We start from the raw sequence: 24,616 nt of genomic DNA on the forward strand, positions 1-24,616 counted from the left end.
TAACGTGATTGTCGGCTTGGCATATTCAAAGATGGTTAACAGCTTGCCTCTCAGATATGGCAATTGTCAATAGACTTTTCATGAAGGTAGATCTGGTTCTCGTTGGGAAGAGGTTAATGTTGGAAGAGATCTCTTCTTTCTTTTTTTTCCCCCTACGTATCATTGGTAGACGAAAACGGAAGAAATGGGTCAGGGGTCAAGGTTGATGTAAGTATCTTACGGAAACAAGACATGCCGCTTCTCGGCGCAATCTTTGGAAAGAGGCGAGAGATAACGAGACAAATAGAAATAAGAGACTGTCAAGAAAGAAAGAAAATGAGGAAGAGAGAGAGAGAGAGAGAGAGAGAGAGAGGGAGAGAGGAGTTTGTCTGGCAAATATACACAGTACTTTTTACAGTATTTTCCTCGATTACGCTGTTGTGCTGATGTTATGTCATTATGTATATTCAAATGTTTAATTGCAATCGTATTTTTGTTGGAATCGAAATAAGCAAAATGGATAGAGAGAATATACAGAAGGCGACGTTATTTCATTGTTTTACTCACTTCAAATTTTGCACTTCAACAATGTACATTGCCATTTAACATGTTAGCATTATTATTACCATCATTGTTAATGTTTGTCTTTTAATTTATATAGACATTTACTTCACCGAAGCTCTCCCGACATCTTCTTTACAACTTCATAAAGCAAACGAAACGAGTTGCTAGTTTCTAGGTCACAGATTGAAATACAAACACATTTTGAACCTGGTCTGCTATCAATTTAAAACAGATTAAAAAACTCGACTACAACATCATAATGACTGCCTGAAATCATCTGCAACGTATCCCAAACTCGAGTTCACCGTCACTGCACTTTACCGGACCAAGGTCACAGAAAAATCACCGGGTTAAGGACTTAGTCATATAACGTTGAACCGATAGAGGCGGATATTTCAAATTGAGTACCGTTATATGCAATCCCGTATATAATTACGTAACGTATGACCCAACTTTTGCAGTGTATGACTCAACTTCATGATCACGTTTATTTTTTGGTGAGAAAGTATTCTACCAGATGGGAGGGAAAGGATCTTCGAGGATTTCCCACGCTGTATGGACAGGTCAGTCGGGTTTCCGGCCAAAACAACCTCCTTCTTCAGGATTAATATTGGCGTGTCTCTCAAAATAAATCATCACTTGGAAATGCGAGACGTGTGTTAGAAAACTTGGTTTTGGGAATATTTCCAAACGCTTTATCAGAATTGATGGATTAAAAAAAAATCATCAGATTGGTTGATATAGGCTCTACCATTCATGCAATACCATTAATTGTTTCGAGTGGAAAGAATAATGGGACGAGCTGGAAATTAATAGTTTATGCACGGCATTACACGCAATATGGGGTCACGGTTTATTTGTATTATGATTTTGTCTTACATTAGATATGTTCGTTTTCATCCAATGCTTGCCTTGAATTTTATGTGATGTATTCTTAAACCTGTCAGCTCGACAGTAAAGGAAGTATTTTGTTGATTTTACAAGAATCCGAGTGGCTTCTTTAATTGTCCATGAGCGCGATGACCTATAACCGATTATCTACCTCGTCCTATCACTGTCTGCATACCATGCTAGCATTTTTTGACGGGATGTACTGGTCTAAAATCTTTGTTCCTTGTAAATCATCCGTAAGCATGGTAAGACATCGACCTTTCAATGCAAGCAAACAGGAAAAGTCTTTGGAACTTGAAAAAAATTCTGTTCTCCTTTAAATCATGTACATTGTAATCTATTATATGGATGTTTTCTAAGGTATTACTTAAAAGAATTCTGATTCATGTATGAAATTATATTGAAGAAAATTAATCAATCAATCAATCAATCAATCAATCAATCAATCAATCAATCAATCAGTCAATCAATCAATCAATCAATCAATCAATCAACCAGTCAATCAATCAATATCAATCAATCAAAGAAACAATCAATCAAACAATCAAACAAACAAACTATCTCTGGTTTGGCTTTGCTGTCTATCGGGGAAGGGGTAAACACCACCACTTGTCTTCAAAGCACCATGAATTTGAAATGAAAAGAGAGAGAAAAAAAAATATTAGGTTAAAACAATGGGATTCATTATTGATTGAAAAAATGCTCAGGAAAATTATCATGGTTGTGAAAATGTAACTGCTGAGCAACGTTTAAAATAAGAAGCACTGATAATGACAGCAGATAATTAATTACAGAGGGAGTTCCTTTTCCAGTGTCAATGTTACCTGACATAAAAAATTAAAATGACAGAAGTCGTTTAATTGAAGGGACTGTTTTTACTTGTAAAGTTAATCCCCTATTGATGAATGGCAATATAGCTACATTTAGTTGGTTTCCCCACTAAAGTTAGTAAAATTCACTGAATTGCATAGCTATATACTTTAACATCTGTCTCTTTCCTCCGAATTATGTCATCATAAGCAACGTCACACACCTTAATGTATCTATTAGATTGAATTAGTTTGCTTACTTCAAAACCAGTAATCGTCACTTCTGACTGTCTTGTTTCTACAATATCATGTGTAAATCATTAGTTATGGTCAAAACTTAAATGTGTTCATTTTGTGTCATATTCATAAGTGAAAGTGGAAATAAATGTCTAAATATTTTTGTCGGAACATGTTCTCTTGGACATCAATCTCCTTAAATACCCCAAGACCATGGTTTCCTTGTGAAGGAATATGCTTAAGGAATGTTTCATTGCCGATATCGTGAATCTCTATGAGTTATCATGTAATGCCATCAAATTGTCATCATTAATGGATCCCTGATGGGTCAGGAGAAAAGGATCAAAACTACTGCATTTTTTTTTTACATCATCTGAGGTTTTCATGCTTAGCTTTGTCACGTTTGTGGAGAGTTAAACGGTCTAAAACTCATCATACGATATAGGGTATCATACGATACAACCGTTGTCCACGGGGATAACATCGGTGATCTTTAAATAATGTTATTCTACAAAATACTTGATGAGATGACCTCGTCAAGAACTGAGAGGAAAAGACTAGTTTTCAGAAGGAAGCAACAACACAAAAAACACCATGCAACAACAACAAAATCACCACCCCAACCACCACCAGCAGCAACAACAATGTGTACCACACTAAAGCTATATAAATGGAATGAAATGGAATGAAATGGAATGAAAACGAACAGCCAAAATAATGCAAGACAACGATATACACAGGTTGTCCAAGGAGGTTGAAGAATTGTATTACACTTGTACTTGCATCTTGTGTGACGCTTTGGATCATATTACTCGATGAAAGTACAGAATCAATTGCACCTAATTGTTTTGCACTAGGTCCCTCCGTGTCTGTTTGTTTGTTTGTTTTAGCTGAGGATGATTTATTCGTCAGACTGATATAAAAATTGCAGAAATTTGTTTATCCAGAGTTTCCTATATGCGTTAAATGTACGAAATATTCAAAGACATGATATGGATCGACTTCGAATGTAGTGAATGCAATATCAATATCAGATATTATAGGAAACAAAGCCTAAAAGGGAAATGTTTTCTGTGTAGTCTATGATAGTTGGCATGAATTCAATGAAATCGAATTATCAGCTGTGGTAGCAGAATAAAAAGAATAAGACGATGCTGTAGAGCTTTAACAGGGGACAACAGATCTCAAAGTTGGTCACCATACATAAAAAGTTACTTTGGAAATAATGTGACGACATGAAATAGAAAAAAAAAGTTCAACTACATTTAGGCTGGGTAGCTACGATAGACTTTTTTTTTTAAACTTAGCGAGACGACATTTCGTAGCTATTTAGGAAAGTCACAAAATGTATGAAGAAAGCGACTAGTTTTGATAATGATTAGAATAACTTCAAACAGGAGAAAAATGGGAAAAAATAATCTTAACATGGAATATAATCCTACCGTGTGCCTCGGCTGCCATGAAGCTGACCAACACGATTAGTAGGCCTGTGCATCCTACGAGGTGATATGGTGTACTATTCCCCGATTTGCCTTCATTCCTGCACACACACTGTAATTTGGCTCGTTGAAACATGGTTTTACACACACTGGTCGTCACGGTATCAAACGTATGATACGGCTGAAGTCAATCGAACAATGACCGGTTGCAGTATTGGCACTTGCACTTTTATGTCAGTTTCCGAATGAGAGACAGGTATGGATTGTCTGAGTGAGTGTGTGATTGTGTGTATGTGTGTGTGTGTGTGTGTGTGTGAGTGTGTGTGTGTGTGCGTGTGTGTGTGTGTGTGTGTGTGAGTGTGTGTGTGTGTGCGTGAGAGAGAGATAGAGAGAGCGATGAGAGATACTAAAATAGAGAACAATTCGATTTCCTATTCTATTGTAGCTGACTGGCGCGCATGCGCATCGCAACCGAGTCAGGATTTGACTCCAATCGAGGTGTTTAGCCTAGTGCATTTTTTGTCTCACGCATTTAGACCCTGAACACCAGTCCTGTCGGTTCCGCTAATAACATGTAAGTCTTCATATAGGCTCCTCAAACGCACCGCCTTAATTGCTGAATGAGTAAAAAGGGACCATCTGATTTATTGTGGTTATGATCTTCGTTAGATGGTTTGATGGATTTCCAGGTATTCCCTCTGTTTGTGATATGTTATTTGTCGATGCGAAAAATTCATAAGGCAATTCGAATATTCAGCTTATTTCATTACTTGTGTTTTCCTCGGAAATCTGTAAACTAATTTGATTATACGTGTTATTTTTCAATCTCTTCCTTTTATATCTTACTCCATCTGCAGTAAAAACACACATCTGAGAATCTGCCTATATCTTGTTGTGCATTGGTATGTATACAACGAGGAAGAAATCTCTCTTCATCCTTAAGACCAAACCTTAAAGGACAAGTTCACCTTCATAGACATGTTGGTTGAGTGAATGCAGCAATATTAGTAGAACACATCAGTGAGAGTTTGAGCAAAATCGGACAATCCGTTAAAAAGTTATGAATTTTTTGAAGTTTCTGCTCAGTCACGGTTGGATGGAAAGACTACTATAGCTTGTGATGTCAAATGAGTACAACTATATAAGGAAAAAAAAATATTCATAACTTTTGAACGGATTGTCCAATTTTCCTCAAACTTTCACTGATGTGTTCCACTAATATTGCTGCATTCTCTCAATCCTTATGTATATGAAGGTGGACTTGTCCTTTAACTGCTTGCAGCCCTTTCTCAGAGACTCCAATCCCAAGTACCTTCTGATCTGGAGATTCTCCCGTCTGAAACCCCTAGCAAACGGGAGACTTCAAGTTGATGTGTGCGAAGCGCGAAGTTCCTAGGGTTCTAGATGTTCTCTGGTGCTATCTAAGGCTTATTTTTTCAACATACGATAGCAATAAGTAAGAAATCCTTTCCACCGGGAGACACAGAGCCAGGGCGGAAGAAATCAAATCTCAAACGGGAGAACGGGAGATTTTGCAAAAATGGGCTTTCGGCGGGAGATCTCCCGTCGAAAACGGGAGAGTTGGAGTCTCTGCGTCATGTTTGTGTCTACGGTAGATGGTAAGTTGTATGGATTCACTCTGCTCAGTACAATTAAGTGACCCTTATACCTAGGTCTTGCATCACCTTTCTGTATATGAAACTGTGCAGTAAATGGAGTGAATCTTCAAAACAAGATATGAATCACTTGGTAGATGGCTAATGGAGGAGATTAGCTTTCTCTCCCTCTTTAAAATCAAAAGAGCAACAATGGTAACAACAACAACATCAACAACAACAACAACAACAAAACCAACAACAATAATTATAATAATAATAATAACAACAACAACAACAACAACAACAACAACAACAACAACACAACAACAACAACAACAACAACGAACACCACCAGTCCCACCCAACTGTAGGCCTGTCATATTAATGGACAAATCCATCTCCATGTATACGTGTGGATTGAGTGAATTCAACAATAAGTAGAACATATCAGTGAAAGTTCGGGGAAAATCGGACAATCCATTCAAAAGTCACTGCTGGATGAGAAGACTACTAGAGTGTATGATGTCACATGAGTACAACGATATAAGGAAAATAAAAAGAGAATTTCACAAAACTTTACTTTTTGAACAAAGTGCACATTTCTTGAACTTGTTGCTGACATATGTTAGGTGTTAGGGGTAATATTATTCCCCCTGCTTTCTGAAAGAGAGAAGTCGAGTGTTCTTTTGTTATGCGAGAAAAGTAAAAATGTTTTTAATTTTCTTTATTCTTTCTTTATATCGTTGTACACATGTGACATCACAAGCTATAGTAGTCTTCTCATCCAGCTGTGACTGAGCAGAAACTTCAAAAATCATAACTTTTGAACGGATTGTCCGATTTTCCTCAAACTCTCACTGATGTGTTCTACTGATATTGCTGCATTCACAAAACCCACATGTCTATGAAGGTGAACTTGTCCTTTTATTAAAGTTTGTGTGTCCCTTTATAGCAATCTTGAAAATCAGATTCCTGTCATAAGCTGGTGCACTGAAAAGATAGGTAAGTCAGATATTTCCTCAGAAAGGTAAGACTGGAAACTTCTTTATGACAGGCGGGAAACAATATTATGAATTTTAAGTGACTTTGTTCGGACCCCGAAAAAAAAAAATCAAACTGTTATTCTCGGTACAAGAAGGGAGCGTGTTTTAAGTTGACATGGGGTTAGTTTTTCATTTCTTTGAATTTCTGGGATGTATTACTGTAAGATTTTATACATGATGCTTGGAGACATTATTTTCTAGCCATACGAAATTTCCCGACGTTTCAAAAGGGAATATACATAATTATTTTTAGCGTAGATTAACAAAACGACGTGCAAGTTTTCGAATGGTATTAGTGACCTCTGTGCCGAGTTTAAAGAGACCTATATACCCTCTCTCATATCCTCTCCAAATATTATGACTTAATTATTTTCGTCTTGACACACTAATGGATGGTTCAATTCAATTCAATTCAATTTTGAATTGAATTGAATTGAACTAATGGATGGCTTGCGCATCCAATTTTGTCATTTTTTTTCCATTTCAACTTATAACTTTTTTTTTTGCTTAATATTATCATATGTAAATGCGATTGTATGTCTTTATGTCATCTCAGCCTCCACGCTGACTTTTTTTTTTATTGAAGTACAGGTTAAACAATTTTCACACCTAAAATCTATTCCGACATGCATCGCCCGACACAGGCACCCATTACAGTTTCGGCCTACAAGCGGAAAATTTCATGTTAAAGGACAAGGTCACCTTCATAGACACGTGGGTTGAGTGAATGCAGCAATATTAGTAGAACACATCGGTGAAAGTTTGGGGAAAATCCAACAATCTGTTCAAAAGTTTTTAAATTTTAAAGTGTCTACGCGATCACTGCTGGATGAGAAGACTACTAGAGCGTATGATGTCAGATGCGTACAACGATATAAGGAAAATAAAAAGAGAATTTCCCAAAACTTTACTTTTTGAAGAAAGTGCACATTTCTTCAACTTGTTACTGACGTATATTAAGGATAATACTATTACCCCTGTCTTCTGAAAGAGAGAAGTCGAGTGACTTTTTGTTATGCGAGAAAAGTGAAAATACGTTGAATTTTCTTTGTACTTTCTTTATATCGTTGTACACATGTGACATCACAATCTATGGTAGTCTACTCATCCAGCCGTGACTGAGCAGAAACTTAAAACAATCGTAACATTTGAACAGATTGTCCGATTTTCCTCAACCTTCAACCCTCATGTCTATGAAGGCTTATTGCTTATATTATGAATAAACACACACACAAACACACACACACAAACACAAACACATTATGATTATATAACATACCAGTTTACAAATTGATTCTTGTCTTAGTGTTCGTTTACAACTTTAATTTACAAACAGTCACAATAATTCACAACGATTCCAACGAAATTGCATAACGAAATATGCGCAGACACACAAAGTTTGAAAGGATTGTAAAACAAGACATATATAGAAATATAAAGCACACATTGCTTTAACTAAAGCTCCGATGTATCGAATATTCACTTAGATAAGCACCATACGAACAACTGGAGTCACGCTTATACTGTATAATTCTCAAATTGCATACTAGTTATAGGCCAATGGCAAATTGTAATACTGACGTGTGTGGCGAGATTGAACGTACTATGTCATTACTATTTACAAAGTATAATAGTGTGTAGGCCTATTCGTTATTTGGCAGTCGCGGATTCAGTACGATTCATGGCTGCCATATCATTTAAGTTACAGCTGGCATTCCACGTGAAGAACAAGAGGTCATCCCGGAAAGGGTGTGGTTGGTCACATGACGCGTTAAAGTTTTAATAAAATGCGTAATTTGACTTCTCCTCTGTTTCGCTGTTCATATTCACTATAATGGACATTATGTTTAATCATCGTCATAAGGAAATCATCGTACAAAGGAAAGGCAGGGAAGGGGAGGGGAGGAGAATATGTGTGACTAAAACGGAATGCCGACTGACAATTTCCCCCAAAATTTAAAAAGAAAAAAAAAACACTATCTCTACAGTGTGACCCGTACAGACATACTTCGCTTGTAGGTATCAACGTTATGGTTACAATCAAATGATGCAGAAATAATCATAACGAGCAGCTGTGCTTGGCTACTGCAGTCTCTGTAAGATGATGAATTAATGTCCATTATAGTGAGTATGACATAATGCCAGTTTTTATTAAGCTCTCTCAGTGACCAGCAAAGAAAAAAAAAAACATTCAAGAATCTTCTTTACCATTGTCTGTCACTTTATCCCATTTTGAAGTCTTTTGAGACGATGTAAAAAAAAAAAAACTGAAGAAAAGAAAAAGTTACAATGACGGTATATAGTTATCGGGGCAATACCCCGCAAACCTTTCACACACCTTTTCGTTATTCAGTTACCAATATTTTGATAGAACGTCTTTAATGAAGACTACAATTATTACCAACAGTGAATCGATATCATATCTGTCCATTCACTGCCAGCAAGGCCAGGTTTGTGGTATCAAAACTATGTACATCTAAAGGTTAATACATTGCTTTCCGACGACGAAAAAACACGAAGAAAAATTATATAATTTCCCTCTTATTGAGTATATGCAGCTGCAGCTATAGAAGTTTCTTTAGCGTGTCTATATCTACATGATGAGTACGAGTTCTTTTATGATAAGAGGAACGAAACTAGAAAAAACGGAGCCAAAAATATGTCTTTAATAGCAAATTTACAAACATATACTCCTGTACTGCAACTAACCTATTGCATTCACTCACTGAAGACGGAAACACGACGATTGCAACGCTAAGTTTGTGGATATACGAATCTCGTAAGTAAGCGGTTAACCAAATATCGGTGATACTTCCATGAGAAATTTTGCAGCGACGCAGAAAAGGATAAACGAAAATAAGAAATTGGCAACAAAACTACGCAGAACCACCTGTCTTTGATTAATGACTTATGAACAATACTTATTCTCTTAAGATACAACACATACATACATTGGCAGCTATCAGAGTTTTTGGAAGAGAAAGCTATTTCTTGTTATGTATCTTCTATGTACCTCTTTCTACAAGAACCATGAACGCACAAGTCACAGAAATTATGGGGAAAATAAGGAGAGCGAGAAAACAGTAACTGCTAAAATGACAGTACAAGGATAGCCGTGAAGCTCACTTGGTGTTGCCTTTTGGATGAATACGGGAAAAGCTTTAAGGTAGGACTGAAGGATGTTGTGTTTTCGCAAAGAAAATGAAAGCATTAATTGATGTTGGTCGGTCTTTATACGATCTGGCAAAAAGAACAAAAATAAAAGAAAGGTGAATAGGAACATGATTCGAAATCACATTAATCATGACCTTGAGAATGACCACTTTGATCATCATTACGTCATCTTAGTCCTTCCTTTTCATTGGGTGGCTTGACTATTTTACTTTAGTGGGAAGAAAATATGAATGGTTCGTGACGAAAGCTCACGGTTCTACCTTTCCTATGAGGACGCCAGATCGTGACGAAAAAAAAAACGGGAAGACACATTTACAACACCCTGATTCAATGCATAATGCATTATTTCATACACACTGTGTAAAGTTTCGATATTATAGTAAATAAATATTTCAGGACAAGACGTAGGGATATATTCCTTATATTCTTATTCAGCCACGCATATATAACTACTCGCTAACTCTCTACGTGACTTTATAACGGCTAAAAAGGAGCTAATACGTACTGGACAACATTTTGTTATAAAGGAATAAAAAGGAAGTATACATGATACAAGGTCAGGACGAATTCTTTTCATACTTGTAAAGTACTGATGTGGAACTTACATTACGTCAAAATGCCAGATATGACGGTGGCAAATGGATTTACACGTAAAAAAAGGGAATGTAGTACTATCAGGAAAGGACGCGTGTCTGGAGGTCAAAGGTCATTGAGTGAAAAGAAAAGAAAGATTTTAGAATGCTATTCACAATCGATAAAAACACAAATATCAAGAGTTACGCAGGGTGGACGAGTTTTCTTGAAAAAATGATCAGATTTAATCACGTTCTGACTGAATGAGGGTAAAAAGACAATAAGTTCATTGTCATGCAAAGAACTTTTGTGTCGTTATGTGTATTCAAATGTTTTATTGCAATAGTTGGTGTGTTTTTTTTTGGAAAAGAAATGAATGAAATGAAATTGAATTAAAAAAAATCCACACAGATATGGCTATTTAACCCTTTGAGTGTCAGGGACTTTGGACAATGTTTGCAACATAGTTTGTTTTTTTCTATCGGCACTCATTGCACACGACGGGTTATAGCGGGATTAGAGTACATTCACGCGCTCTGATTTGTTTTCTTCAGATAGGGATTCAATTGGAAGCCTCTAAAAGGGAAGAATAAAAAAAGATCTTTATCAAAAAGTAGTACTTTTGCAGACCCTGAATGGCCGAGGCCAGATGTAGTACTATGACAGTACGCAGACACGCTGCCAGCTGCTTACCAGCATTCACTCGGGAAACCTTTCCGTTAGTCTTCACTTCTTACACCAGGAAAATAGGAAATCATATTCTACAGGATAAACCATACAGACAGACGGGGAAATTATGACAATGACTCTGATTACAGGACGTATGTAACACTTCTTTCATTCCAGTTTTCCAAACTCGCGAAGTTTGTTTTAAATTCAAACGTCTCATCACAATCTAAAGACTGACGAATGTGGCGGGTTACTGTCATTAATACACAGCATGGAAAGTGTAAAAACTGCATACAAAGTAATGTCGAAGGGTTAACATCAATGGATTTTGACGAGGAAGAAAAAACACTTTCGTCACCATAATGCACCCACTGTATTCCTTTCAAATATTTTTGGATAGGCAAGTTGGTGGCATATGAAGACAATTAAGGACTTAAATCTTGATAGCTTCCTTTCATCGGATATGCAAGGTACAAAGTTAACACTGGTTAATTACTACCAGCAGTAAACCGAAAAGAGGTTACCCGATTACCCTGTTCGGATATTTTTTTAAAGCCAAAATGTTTAATGTCAGTTTCGTGGATGCGCTATATTGATCCTTCATTTCAGTGGTATTTTTTTAAAAATCTTTTATCACAAGCACAAGCTGAGACGATAAAGCGACACGTAACCGTGGTAACCTAGCTTCAATACAAGCCCGACTTCCATACCATACCTATCCTTAGTTTGTGCGTGTTTTGTGTTTCTTTCTCTCGCCTCCTTTTGCCTAATGTAAGTATTTGGCAAACGAGGTCAAAGCCCCCCCCCCCCCCCCCTCCACCTATCAGTTCTACCCACAAAGTCAATGAAGAATTTGTTGCAGATGAAAACTAAAGTCATATTTTCATTACAAAATTGGCATCAGTAAATGTTATTGCATATACCTCACATTGAAGAAAGTTCGATGGAAAGCGCTAAATTCATACAAAATTTGCACAAATAGAGATCAGAAAGAGATTGAAGCCCCCCCCCCCCAAAAAAAAAAGAAAAGAAAAGAGAAGCCAATTCGAACGAGAAGCCAAATTTGATCTTCTGAAATGGAATTTAACAATCAATTATACATTCTTTGACTTTTCACTTCAACATTCTTTAATCTTATGAAAAAATAAAAAGTAACATTAAAAAAGATTCTAATAAACTGATATAGTACCAAATCACAGACTATATTATGTGGCTTCTGAAAATCGAAAAAAAACCCACAAAACTCCCACGGTCTCAACAAACAGACAAACAAACAAGCAAAAAACAAACAAGAAAGCGATATCACTGGCCAAATAATGCTGTACGTTCCCTTTGCCGCTGCTTTCCACGTTTAGTAAACATAAAATCCTTTTGCCTTTAAAATTTCGACATCATTTTTCTTTGAGGGCTAGAGAGTTCTTCCAGTGCACTTTTCCCCTCGCCATTTGTTGCCTCCTTTGGTCGACAAACAAAAAGAAAATCTCTGATTTCTCCCTGTCTCTGTAAAGCCGAATCACGTGGGATATCAGTCTTTCATTTCTTTTGCGTTCTTTTCGTTTTGCCTTCGATCACGGCGCAGCGCAGTCGATGCCCTCGTCGATCTCATCATCCGATGCACGTGTTACATAATCCAGCTATCGTGTTTGAAATCCTCCTCGGAGTTGATCTCGAGAAACTCCAGGTCGTTCTCGAGTTTGTCCAGGTTGACGTAAGGCTGGTAGGGAGAAAAAACAAACAAACAGAGGAATCAGTTCATGCAACAAAACGTGATGCCATAAACAACGTTTAACACTGCCACCGATGCCACGGTCCCAGACCTTTGAAAATCAATGTCGGGCCAGAAACTTTTCAGGAATTGCAAAATTTACAGGTCTCATATGACCGGTAAAAATATATCATTGTCGGGACCAGCCGAACAAAAAGAACAGGACAAGTAAATTTCATAATTTGTAACCGTAAGAATGGTAAAACATGGGTATCTACTGGTCTGACAAAGAGAGAAATAATGGGTTAGTGTACAACCTGAAATCTGACGTTTTTCTCCATTGCGAGTTGAATGTTTCTTAAGTGTAAAACGGTCTCACTGTGTCTTCCACCCGCTGTGTTTAGTTTTTGAAATAGAACGATTTAAGAGCACTGTATTTACATATTTTGCATTGATAAAGCTTCCGAATGGGAAATTACGTTTGTATAATAGGCCATTATTACATTTTTTTTTTAAAGAACCGAAGACCTATTCAGAGTATAGCTTGGTAATATACCTGCTTGGCTTTGATTAGGCCCTTGAGTACGGTGTGGAGTTGGTCGAAGGTGGGGCGATCATGGGGACGATCTCGCCAGCACTGCCGCATAATGTTATACCTGAGGAGTGGAAGGTACATTGATAAACGAATATCAACAAAGGGAACATATTGTCACTTTGAATTAAAAACCAAATAAAAACAAAACAAAACAAAACAAAACAAAACAAAACAAACAAACAAAAACAAACGAAAACCGAACATCTGATTTTTCAGTTCGTTTTCGCTCTAGGTTTTCATGTAGTTGATGTCATCATGCAATGTATGCTGTCCGGCAAATGTCTCGTCAGAAATAATCTATTATAGATTTACAAAGTTTAGATAATCGTAACGTTTAGGTGTTTTTGTTTTGTTTGCTTGTTTGTTTGTTTGTTTGTTTGTTTGTTTATGTGTTTTTAGGCGTGTACATGTGTTTCTTACACTTCGTCCTCGCAGTTCAGCGGTTTTTCCATGCGGTGTCCCAGCGGCAGCCGTTCGTACAGCTCGGCGCATGTCAAGCCTGGGTAGGGTGTCCCACCTGGAGAAACAGGCGTGAGAGAAGGCAAGCAAAAATAGAGGGATGATACTTAAAAAGGACTAAAAAGGTGCCGGGAAGTCTCTGTGATGGTGCGCTTTACGGTGATTTCAAGTGGCGTAAGATGTAAAGTAAATTATTCGTCTTCTCTCTTATTTCAGTCTGTCTGTTATCAAGTAATATCGCCAATGCTATCAGCATAATTACTTACTCTTACTCTGAAGGTAAATAGGCAGATAAGTAGAATAAATGCAATGTACTAGAAATATATAATCGAATGATGATTGAAAAGTGCAATGTAAAATCACACAGTATGGATGTCTTGATGAAATATATCGCACCAACAGACTTGAATCACACAATTCTGACTTGTATGTCATGTGCTTTGATTATCAAGAACATGTTTTTTTTTTTATCATTTCATAATGAAAAGATGAAAATCAACCGTCGCATACCTAGTGTACAAATCTCCCATAGCAAGACTCCAAAGGACCATCTAGGAGGGAGATAGAGAGAGAAAGAAGGAGACAGTAAATTATAAGTACATAAAAACTATTTTCTTGATCAATTCATTCGTTATTCATTTTGTCCTCGCCAACAACAGTGAACAAACCATTCGAATATAATCTTTTTTTAAACATAAGATATGAGTGCAACCATATCGACATTACAAAACATGATTAGCTAAATCTATGGATATACCATTGATATGGTAAAAAGAAAAACCACACAAAAAAGCATTCTGATTTTTTTTTAAAGCGACTATTGATAATAAAGAAGAAAAATCTCTTTTGGTTATCATCATGTTTTGAACTAAATAAAGTTACAATTACCATTTTTGAAAAACGGGCTTTTGCCATGGAGCTGTGTTGATCCACTTTTGATTGAAAATAACGTTTCGAAAAAAAAAAAGTTGTTCGTATACGATTCTTAAAAAGAATAAAACAAACAAACGTGTGTGCTACCACGTCTCCTCACTGGAATACGACTAAATAGCTCATGCTCATGTGCGGCTACGAATATGTCGTCACAATATAAGATCTTGAAAGAAGAAGGATGGCAATGACACCCAAAAACGCATCTGGAAATCATTTACCCTATGACAACTTAGAATGACTGTCTTATTTTCTATGATGAAGATAAGCCTTGACTCACACATCACTTTTGGTGGTGTAGACGCTGTAGTTCAGAGATTCGATTGCCATCCAACGGACGGGGAGACGTCCCTACGGCCGAACAAACAGACAAACAACCACAAATGACGAATACAAATCGAAATGTACTCACTGGATATGATTACGACTGATTTACCATCATGGCGATAAGTAAGCGCTCAAAACCAAGTTTAAGTTGCAGAGCACTCATGAAGAATGGCGCACAGGTTCATGTAAGAAATTTGTAAGCTAGAATTGTATTTGTATTTTCAGTTTTCATAGATAAAATAAAGTTTGATCTCTGCCATCTCATTAAATTCTAAACATCTGAATCTACACTAGTTGCAGCTTACACATTTAAGCCAAATATTTGTCCTTCTCTTCTATAATACCGCTATCGCCCTTATTATTCATACTATTTATTTATTTATTTATTTATTTATTCATTCATTCATTCATTCATTTATTCATTCATTCATACATACATACATAAATTCATTCATTCATTCATTCATTCATTCATTCATTCATTCATTCATTCATTCATTCATTCCTTACTTACTTACTTACTTAAATACTGTATACAACAAAAGGCCATATTATCTATGATCAAATTGATTTGTCTCATTTTTCTTGATATCTAACTTTTGATTATCAATAGTATTTTGTGTGTGGTTCCACGTGGTCTTTTACTACGCTATACTAATACTCATGATAGTATTTCGAGTAATTTATGCAGTCTGATCACATATTCACACATTAAGATTACATATTAACCTCTTCACGTACTTCTCTCTTTTTTTTAAATACAAAACGGATTATTTTGCTTGCACGGTGTACACTCGCATGTGACCTACTTGTTCATCTGTTCTTTTTTTTTCCTTTTAATCAAAACACCCCAAATTTCAATTAATTAAGGAGCAAACCAAAATTGAAAATGAGGACATTTGTATGATGACGTACCGCTGTTGTCTTCACGTACACTTCGTCACTTCTCGATAGTCCAAAGTCCGTGACTTTGCACACGTAGTCATCACACACCAGGATGTTTCGAGCAGCCAAATCGCGGTGGACACACTGAAAGTAAAGACGTGGAGTGGGTAAAGAGGGAGTTGTTGAAACATATTTCTAGATCGGAAACAACTCCTAGATTTGCACACAGAATGGAGAAATACTCTACCCATTTTGCTTTGCAAAAGATTAAGTTATTATTGTTATCCTTATCTATATACAATACATCACTTGTTCGAAATTAAAAACAAATTGACACAGATACAAAACCGAATTTTAGAAACATGAACATAAGCTGATATGTATTAGTATTCGATACCAACAGACATAAAGGCTAGTTTTTCTTCTAACTTTTACAATGGCAGGCCACGGATGGGCTAACAAGATAACATCCAGATACGTCCTATAGAGATTAATGATTTCAAAGACGAAATACCGACACGATAGGCCTATACGTTCGTGTGTGGCGCCCTACCCCTTTCTCGGATAGATGCTGCATTCCCAGCGCCACGTCGGCCGCGAATCCGAGAAGCTGCTCGGCGGAGAGCGAGCAAGTCACGTTGACCTTGAACCGGTTGGCCTGGCCGGAGAACGGGGACTCGGGCTCCAGCGTCCTGCTGGAGCGGAGGAAATTCAACAGGTTGCCGTAGCGGGCGTACTCAGTGGCAACGTAAAGAATGCCTAGAGACGGAAAAAGAAATGATGTATATAGAGACAGAAAGAGGGAGGTGGAAAGAGAGCAAAAAAAAAAAAGAAATAAAAAGAGGTTGTTTACTGGTTAATTTGGGAATATTTCACTATGAAGATTGTTGTTTTTTTCCCTGAAGAATACTGCAACAATGCAAGCAACAAGGATAATTATAATGATAACAGAGTACATGTAATAAAGGTAAAGCTAGAACAAAAACGATACTAGAACTAAAGGCAGCAACATATCAACAATTCGTACAATAGGGGGCTTTTCTGATAACGATAACGATGATTACACCAATACCGCTACAACTAATAATAATCCGAAATATGATGATAACAATAACAACAATGATGATAATGCGTATTGATAGACATACGTTGAAAATGATTAGAAGCAGACATCCAAGTATACGAGGATATCTATTGAGACTCAAATCATATCAAGCAAAGAAAAAAAATATAAAAAACACCGAACATAAGAAAACAAAAAACACAAACACAAACAAGAAGCACGTACACATAAAAACCTGGATAATGCAGACAAAGTCAAATCCTTAGTGTCAATCTCCTTGCCAATGGGTAATCCCGGAAATAACTGAGATTACTCTGATTGCGATTGAAGTGTGTTTTAAAGATACCTTACTAGGCACCGCTGTTATGAGCCATGAAAAAGATATTGGTGCACATGATTGTAAAAAAAGGAGAAAATAATTGTTCCTTGTTGAAATAAGGACGAATAACGTACCTTGGTGTTCGCAGGCACCAATCAGGTTTACAATGTTGGGATGATGGCCCACTTTACACATGATTTCTAACTCGCCCATGAAGTCCTTGCGATCAGCGTCAGAAGCGCCATCTACGGTAAAAAAGGGAGAGCGAGAAAGACGCGGTGAATAATAGAGTTGTACATAAAGAGAGAAATAGAAAAATATATACAGACATAATTGAGGATTACTCGGGTACATAATTTTCACGGATACGTAGGTAGTCAAGTAATCACAACAGCCAAACTTATATAGAATGATAAAATTGATTACTAGACCCCGAATGCAACATATCCATAAATTTCGATATATCAATAATTATCAAAACCAAACTACATTAATCTTTTCGGACAACGTTCTTTCTAAAATAACAACACAAACACAACAACAACAAAACGACTGCGCGTGTAGAATCTCGTGTCAAGATAAGGGATGATTTAATATTTTTGTGCATTAAACTTTCGAGCTGTGTCGAAATCTTTCAGGGGTGTACTGGTCTGCTGAAAAGGACGCCGAAAGTTCGCATTTCATTGCATGAAAAAAGAAAAGAAAAAAAAAATCCCCGTCGATCGCGATACCTTTCAACGTCTTGACAGCCGCTTCGATGATGGCCCCATCCTTCTTAATCGTCGCCTTCGTTACCTGTCCAAAGTTGCCCTCGGCGATGACGAAATTTTCCAGCGTGAGGCAGTCGAGCGGGATCCGCCAGTAGTTCAGGGCCGGGATGGGCGAACTCGGCGGGGAGGCCACGGCGCCGAGTAAGCCGTGCCGCGTGCTCTCGTCGTAGTCGTTGGACGTGGATTGTTGACGAGCAAGCTACAACAAGAGAGCACGTAGGTTGTAGTAATTGACAAAATTTATGACGGCACTGTATCAGCCATTGATATCATTGTTTTACAAATTGACTTGCATTAAGCCAGTTAAGGGGAATTTCAGATAAGATATTAGTCATTGTGCTAAATGAAGTGAGAGAAGCAACAAGAAGTTGATAATATCAGAGGAAAGGGAAGCACAGAAAGGTGAGAAGCTCCTATACCTATCAGCCTATTGCTTCATTAAACATCATAATAATAAACATTTCCACTACAAAGCCTTCCGGTCCATTTCACAGCGATTTGAAAAATGGAAGAAGGCGCTGTGCGAGTGATTAAGTAAATTACTGATTGTTGTGTTGAATAGGAAGAGAAAGATATGTCAGATGGAAGTACTGACATCAGCTGACATACTGACATCAGCCTGACATCAGGGGGGCGTTTCATCAACGAGTTCGTCGGAGTTTTCACCGACGAATTTGCTATCAGCCAATCAGACCAAGGATTTCATTAGCTTTTAACAGTTGTCAGTGTAAATCCTTGCGTCTGATTGGCTGATAGCAAATTCGTCGGTGAAAACCCCCGACGAACTCATTGATGAAACGCCCCCCAGGATATCAAAATTTTATACATGGAGTCCTTGACGGATCTTGATATGCCCTCACCTTCTAGAGTAATTCACAAATTTTACATGCTATGCTTTTCTTGTGAATTCCTCTTTTCCATGTAGAGTTATAAAATAAGATTGTATTGCTTACTTGTTTATTTATCCAAACCAGAGTTGATATCATTATAATAATCGTATTCATGTTTTGTTGAAACTTATACGTGATTCATTGTTCTTTTAAACATTATGTACTCATGTAAGCGTTATGTATATTACTTTATATTACTTTATATGGAAATAAAATCATTTTGAATTGAATTTTGAATTTGGATAGGGATAGATACCTAACTCCCTGGCTAATCAGAGAACGATAGTACAAGAGATAAAGAGAGGAGGGATAGAGCAGGCGAGAAAAGGGAGAGAGAGAGAGAGAGGGGGGGGGGGGTGGGGGAGACAGACGGACAGACAGACGGACTGACAGACGGACAGACAGATCAACGTGCAGTCACACATATTGACGAATGATAGTTTGATGAAATGTGAAGGAGTTAGCTGACTAATGTGAATTGAGGGAAATCGTGAAACCGACAGGGCACTGAAGTGATGGAATATTATTCGTGGAGATGATTATTTGGCTTTTAACTTTTTGCGAGACACCAAGAGCCCACATATGAAACAAATTTACAAAGCATAGCACTCTAAGAGGAATTCAAACTTTATTTGAAGAAAATCGGTTTTGGAATGGCTGAGACATCCAAAAACAAAGTAAAACAAAGCGATTGTAATAACAGGTGGGTTCCACTCTTTATTGAAATCGCTCTGTTCTGGATATCTCAGCAATTTCAAAACTAATGTTCATCAAATAAATGTTGATTTCCTCTTGGAATTACATTTTCTTTCAGATTTCATAAGATGTTTCTTATTATCTCACCCAAAATGTGTTAGAAACATGAAGTTAAAGGGGATGGCTAGTAACTGGTCAGTGGGAATCAGTGGGAATGCTAGGGGATGATTGTTCAAATCCTTGTGCGATTCATTTAAGAGTACATGTACATTATATATCTATTGTTATATGAAAATTATTTGCTTCAGAATGATCTCATATTCAAGAAATATGCAGATCAATATTAACGATCGCGCTGTCACTGTATACAGACATGCTAACCTGGAAACATTAAACTGCACATTACTTGAATATGAGACCATTCTGAAGCAAATAATGTTTACGTAACAATACATATATAATGCACTCTTAAATGAATCCCACAAGGATTGGAACAATCATCCTCCAGCATTCCCACTGATTCCCACTGATCAGTTACTTGCCATCCCCTTTAAGTTTCAACCAAAATTATATGATCCCTTTAAAGGCAGCGAGTCGGCCTGTCTCACCATCTCGGTGAAGCGGTAGGCGCCGATCTCGGAGCCAGCGATGCTCGCCACGAACTCGGCGCTGCCCGTCAACTTCTTCTTCTTGTACATCCAGCCGGCGAAAATGAGGACGACGATGATGATGATGGAGGCGCACACGAGAGCCATGACCATCACAGTGTTGCTCGAAATTCCTGATGTTTGACTTTGTCCTGACAATAGCAAAGAAATGATTGATGAAAATGAAGAATACAAATTATGCAAACTTAAGTGCCTTACACAAGATATAAACATATACACAGATAAAAAATCTGACACGCAGATAAACAGATTGACCCGTTGGCATAACAGATATATAAATTAGTAAATGTAATTGATATTTTGATTCAGTGTAGTCTTTTTTTAACTTTCCTGTTGCTGCTGCTCCTAAGTCTTGCCTTTTACCGGACATTTTTTTCATGTTCTTCGTGTTCATATCAACTTTTCGACTGCTTTCCGACAGCACTTTACCTGATTAAAGTAAGCCCTCTTCCAGTATAAGATAGATCATTAGTTTATCCCCAATGTGAATATTAGATTCACACGTGCCTACTCTGCATAGTCAAGCACATTCAAAATGATGTTTAAATGCCAGAGGCTTCTCTTTATAACGTTGTCAGCGATATCATGGCACACGTTGGTTTTGATAGAGTAGTGTTGTTATACTGGGAAGGACTTTTCAGTTAATATTGGTTGACTATGACGTCATAATATCGTACTCCTACTCACACGCTCCCTTGTAACACATGTACACTCAAAAGATATGGAAGAGGAAAATTGCTGGCATTTTCGTTTGATTTACAAACCGCGTATAGCTTTGAATAGTCTCACCCGATGATGGTCCAGTTCTACCCCCACCCGAGACGTTGGAGTCGTCGCCCGGATGAGCGTCATCCAACGCGGAAGTGGTGGTGATGAAATCTGCGTCGGCATAGACAACGGGTGTTAGATGAATTAAAAATAAAGAACTTTATGAAAATAATGTGAAGGGTTATGTCAATATAACAAACTTCTTTGCATCAGTATCATTTGTAAGAATAATTTCCCCAAATAATCGTGTCTCAGGGTTAAACATAAGTAATATTTTCCAGGTACAATTGTACCTTGTATATATACATCGAAATCAGTGTTATTCAATTGTTTTATAACTAGTACCTCATTGCGTTGCTCGAAATGTTTTGAATTATCTTTCACCAAAATGTTAAGAAGCAACAGAAAATGCATGCTTTGCAGGATACAAACTCATACAAACAAAAAGTAATCTAACAGGACATCATATCAAAATCGATCGAGGTTTAAATCGGTCGTTGTCTTTACAAAATCAAAATGTAAAAGAGCGTTCATCTCTGGTCTTTTAGCCTGAGTAGCTGATTTATCTTGGTAATAGTAAAATAATGTAAAGGAGGAGAGGAAAAGATGGTGGCAACTCAACACGTCACACATATCCTCAGGCTCAGTGACACAAAACAAATCACCACTATACCAGACTTTCTAAAAGTTAACAACAACAAAACTTTATTCCTCCCCTCGAGCGCCATAGTCCCAAGCGTCTTGAATCTTCCTCTGTCCCACGTGGGCTGGACAGGTTATACAGCCAGTACTTGCTTTACATATATGCATATTCATGACAAACGTAGTAATAAAGATCAAATAATCTATGCCACACAGAGTCCCTGGCGTAGGAGGTTGTTCTGCAATGGTCTGATGGTTCAAGTTTTATAACTTGGAAGTGACCGCACCAAGCAAGCAAAGTTGCTATCGCAAGGTGTGATGTCACTTGCGAGATCATTCCCATTTGCTTTGTATTTAATACAAACATGAAAATATACATCCTCGCTAAAATCAACGTAAATATCATACTCTACAAGCCTGTGTGCACTAAAGATTATACCGTCATCGCTAACGCAAAAAGGGCAATCTTACAGATTTTTATGAACATGGCAAAGTTGCCAATTTGTTTTTGATTGATCAAAACTTCAACAAATCATAACTTTTATGGTGTTGGCCAGAACTTGCTTAAACTCTCTCTCTCTCCCTTCCTCGCAGTTGTTCTTCCCCTATTCAAACAAATCAATGTCAGGGTGAGCTTCCCTTTAAGAAGTGAGAAGAATTACATTATTTTCACCTTCTTCTATTGTGAGGGTCTTGTGGCTAATCTCCGGCGTGTACGGTCCGTATCCCACGGACGTGAAGGCGCGCACCTTGAAGGTGTAAGACGTATCCTCCTGCAAGTTGTCCAGCGTCTTCCCCGTGCTCGTCACGTTGCCCACGTCGTTGTACGTGTTCTTGCCGGCGACGACCACGTACATGATGCTCCATTCGTAGGCGATGATCTCTCCGTTGCGCTCTTCCTCTAGCGGGGGGTCCCACTGGAAGGAGATTCTTGTCGAACTCGTTCTTCCGACAACTCGCAAATCGGTCGGTGGACCGCTGGGTTCTGTGTTACAACAAGATCAAAATATAGTGTTCATGTATCGTTCGAGGTGAAGTAGAGAGGCCTCGAAATCAAAACCACACGGACAGGAAAGGGGGATGGGCAGTGGTGGATCTAGGCGGGGGCGCATCGGGCGCGCCCCTTTTAAATCTTTGTTACAACAAAGGAAACAAAAAGAAAAAAATGAGGGGGGGGGGGGCATGCGCCCCCTTTAATTTTGTAAAGGCGCCCCCTGTTTACGGAATTCCTGGATCCGCCCCTGGCAGGTGGATGTGTTTAGAGTCTCCCTTTTTTATATTGTACTTTTTTTTTACATGATAGGCCTACCACAGCGCTGTCTTATAGCGTTAAGCCGGTGCTGTTCTGTGAGATTACGCGAGATATTAAGTAGATTCTTCGTATCAACGAAAAAAATACGTATATAGAATCTACCCTGTTCCAATATCTATCATTTTTCTGGGTTTTTTTTTTTAATTGAAAAAAATGAAAACGAACAAGGACATTTGCGCACTGTCACGATGTGGCAGTGGATGAGAAACAACAAAAAAGCTGACACGGAGAGTAATGTCAAACAGACAGAATGGTAAATTTTTAAAGAACAGAACAGGAAAGCTTCAAATATAACATATTTGTTCACTTTGACTGAAACTCTCACTGTCCTGTCATAGATGTTGTCATTTTACCCAATGTATTTTACCCAATGTATTTTACCCGATGTATTTTACCCAATGTATTTTACCCAATGTATTTTGCCCAATGTATTTTACCCAATGTATTTTACCCAATGTATTTTACCCGATGTATTTTACCCAATGTATTTTACCCAATGTATTTTACCCAATGTACTTTGGCCAATGTACTTTGCCCAATGTATTTTACCCAATGTATTTTACCCAATGTATTTTACCCAGTGTATTTTACCCAATGTATTTTACCCAATGTATTTTACCCAATGTATTTTACCCGATGTATTTTACCCAATGTACTTTACCCAATGTATTTTACCCAATGTATTTTACCCAATGTATTTTACCCAATGTATTTTACCCAATGTATTTTACCCAATGTATTTTACCCAATGTATTTTACCCAATGTATTTTGCCCAATGTATTTTACCCAATGTATTTTACCCGATGTATTTTACCCAATGTACTTTGCCCAATGTACTTTGCCCAATGTATTTTACCCAATGTATTTTACCCAATGTATTTTGCCCAATGTATTTTACCCAATGTATTTTACCCAATGTATTTTACCCGATGTATTTTACCCAATGTATTTTACCCAATGTATTTTACCCAATGTACTTTGCCCAATGTACTTTGCCCAATGTATTTTACCCAATGTATTTTACCCAATGTATTTTACCCTATGTATTTTACCCAATGTATTTTACCCAATGTATTTTACCCGATGTATTTTACCCAATGTACTTTACCCAATGTATTTTACCCGATGTATTTTACCCAATGTATTTTACCCGATGTATTTTACCCAATGTACTTTACCCAATGTATTTTACCCAATGTATTTTACCCAATGTATTGTACCCAATGCATATCACACGGCAGATATCGACCTGTTCATTTACTTGGAGTGAACAGCGAAGACATTGAATCTTCCCAGTATTTTGTAGGTTCTTATTTTTAGCATAACTGTTTGCAGATCGGTGAATCTTACCTGCTTCTTTAGTGGTTGCCTCCATCCTGTTCGGGTCCCCATCCTGGACAGTGAAACCTCGGACCTCCACGATGTAAGTCGTATACGGAGACAAATCTCTTATCTAAATTCATTTAGAAATAAGCAAAGTAATGTCATTTGCTAAACAAGCACATGTATATCAATATACATAGTCTTACAATAAAAATGTACATAATCGAAACACTCGAGTTCAAAGCATCATGATAGAGTGATAAAAAGATGCGACCAAGTATGAATTT

At 37.5% G+C, this 24,616-nt stretch overlaps 1 protein-coding gene across 1 annotated transcript in view; it reads right to left on the reverse strand.

The window, feature by feature from the left end:
* Positions 1-12,289: 12,289 nt before the first annotated feature.
* LOC139734293 (angiopoietin-1 receptor-like) overlaps positions 12,290-24,616 on the reverse strand; it is a 52,038-nt gene continuing 39,711 nt past the window's right edge. The window contains exons 15-27 of the mRNA XM_071645088.1: positions 24,357-24,459; positions 22,367-22,678; positions 21,073-21,162; positions 20,224-20,414; positions 17,991-18,228; positions 17,394-17,504; positions 16,431-16,636; positions 15,908-16,021; positions 14,946-15,016; positions 14,246-14,286; positions 13,697-13,793; positions 13,238-13,337; positions 12,290-12,690 (exon numbers count right to left, since the gene is read on the reverse strand). Of these exons, the coding sequence (XP_071501189.1) occupies positions 12,598-12,690; positions 13,238-13,337; positions 13,697-13,793; positions 14,246-14,286; positions 14,946-15,016; positions 15,908-16,021; positions 16,431-16,636; positions 17,394-17,504; positions 17,991-18,228; positions 20,224-20,414; positions 21,073-21,162; positions 22,367-22,678; positions 24,357-24,459 (1,767 nt within the window). The 3' untranslated portion in view covers positions 12,290-12,597. The remainder of the gene's footprint in view (positions 12,691-13,237; positions 13,338-13,696; positions 13,794-14,245; positions 14,287-14,945; positions 15,017-15,907; positions 16,022-16,430; positions 16,637-17,393; positions 17,505-17,990; positions 18,229-20,223; positions 20,415-21,072; positions 21,163-22,366; positions 22,679-24,356; positions 24,460-24,616) is intronic.

The sequence above is a fragment of the Diadema antillarum genome, unplaced genomic scaffold (assembly GCF_040938485.1).
Source record: "Diadema antillarum isolate AM-2024a unplaced genomic scaffold, OU_Dant_1.0 seq00000522_RagTag, whole genome shotgun sequence".
Lineage (NCBI taxonomy): Eukaryota > Metazoa > Echinodermata > Echinoidea > Diadematoida > Diadematidae > Diadema > Diadema antillarum.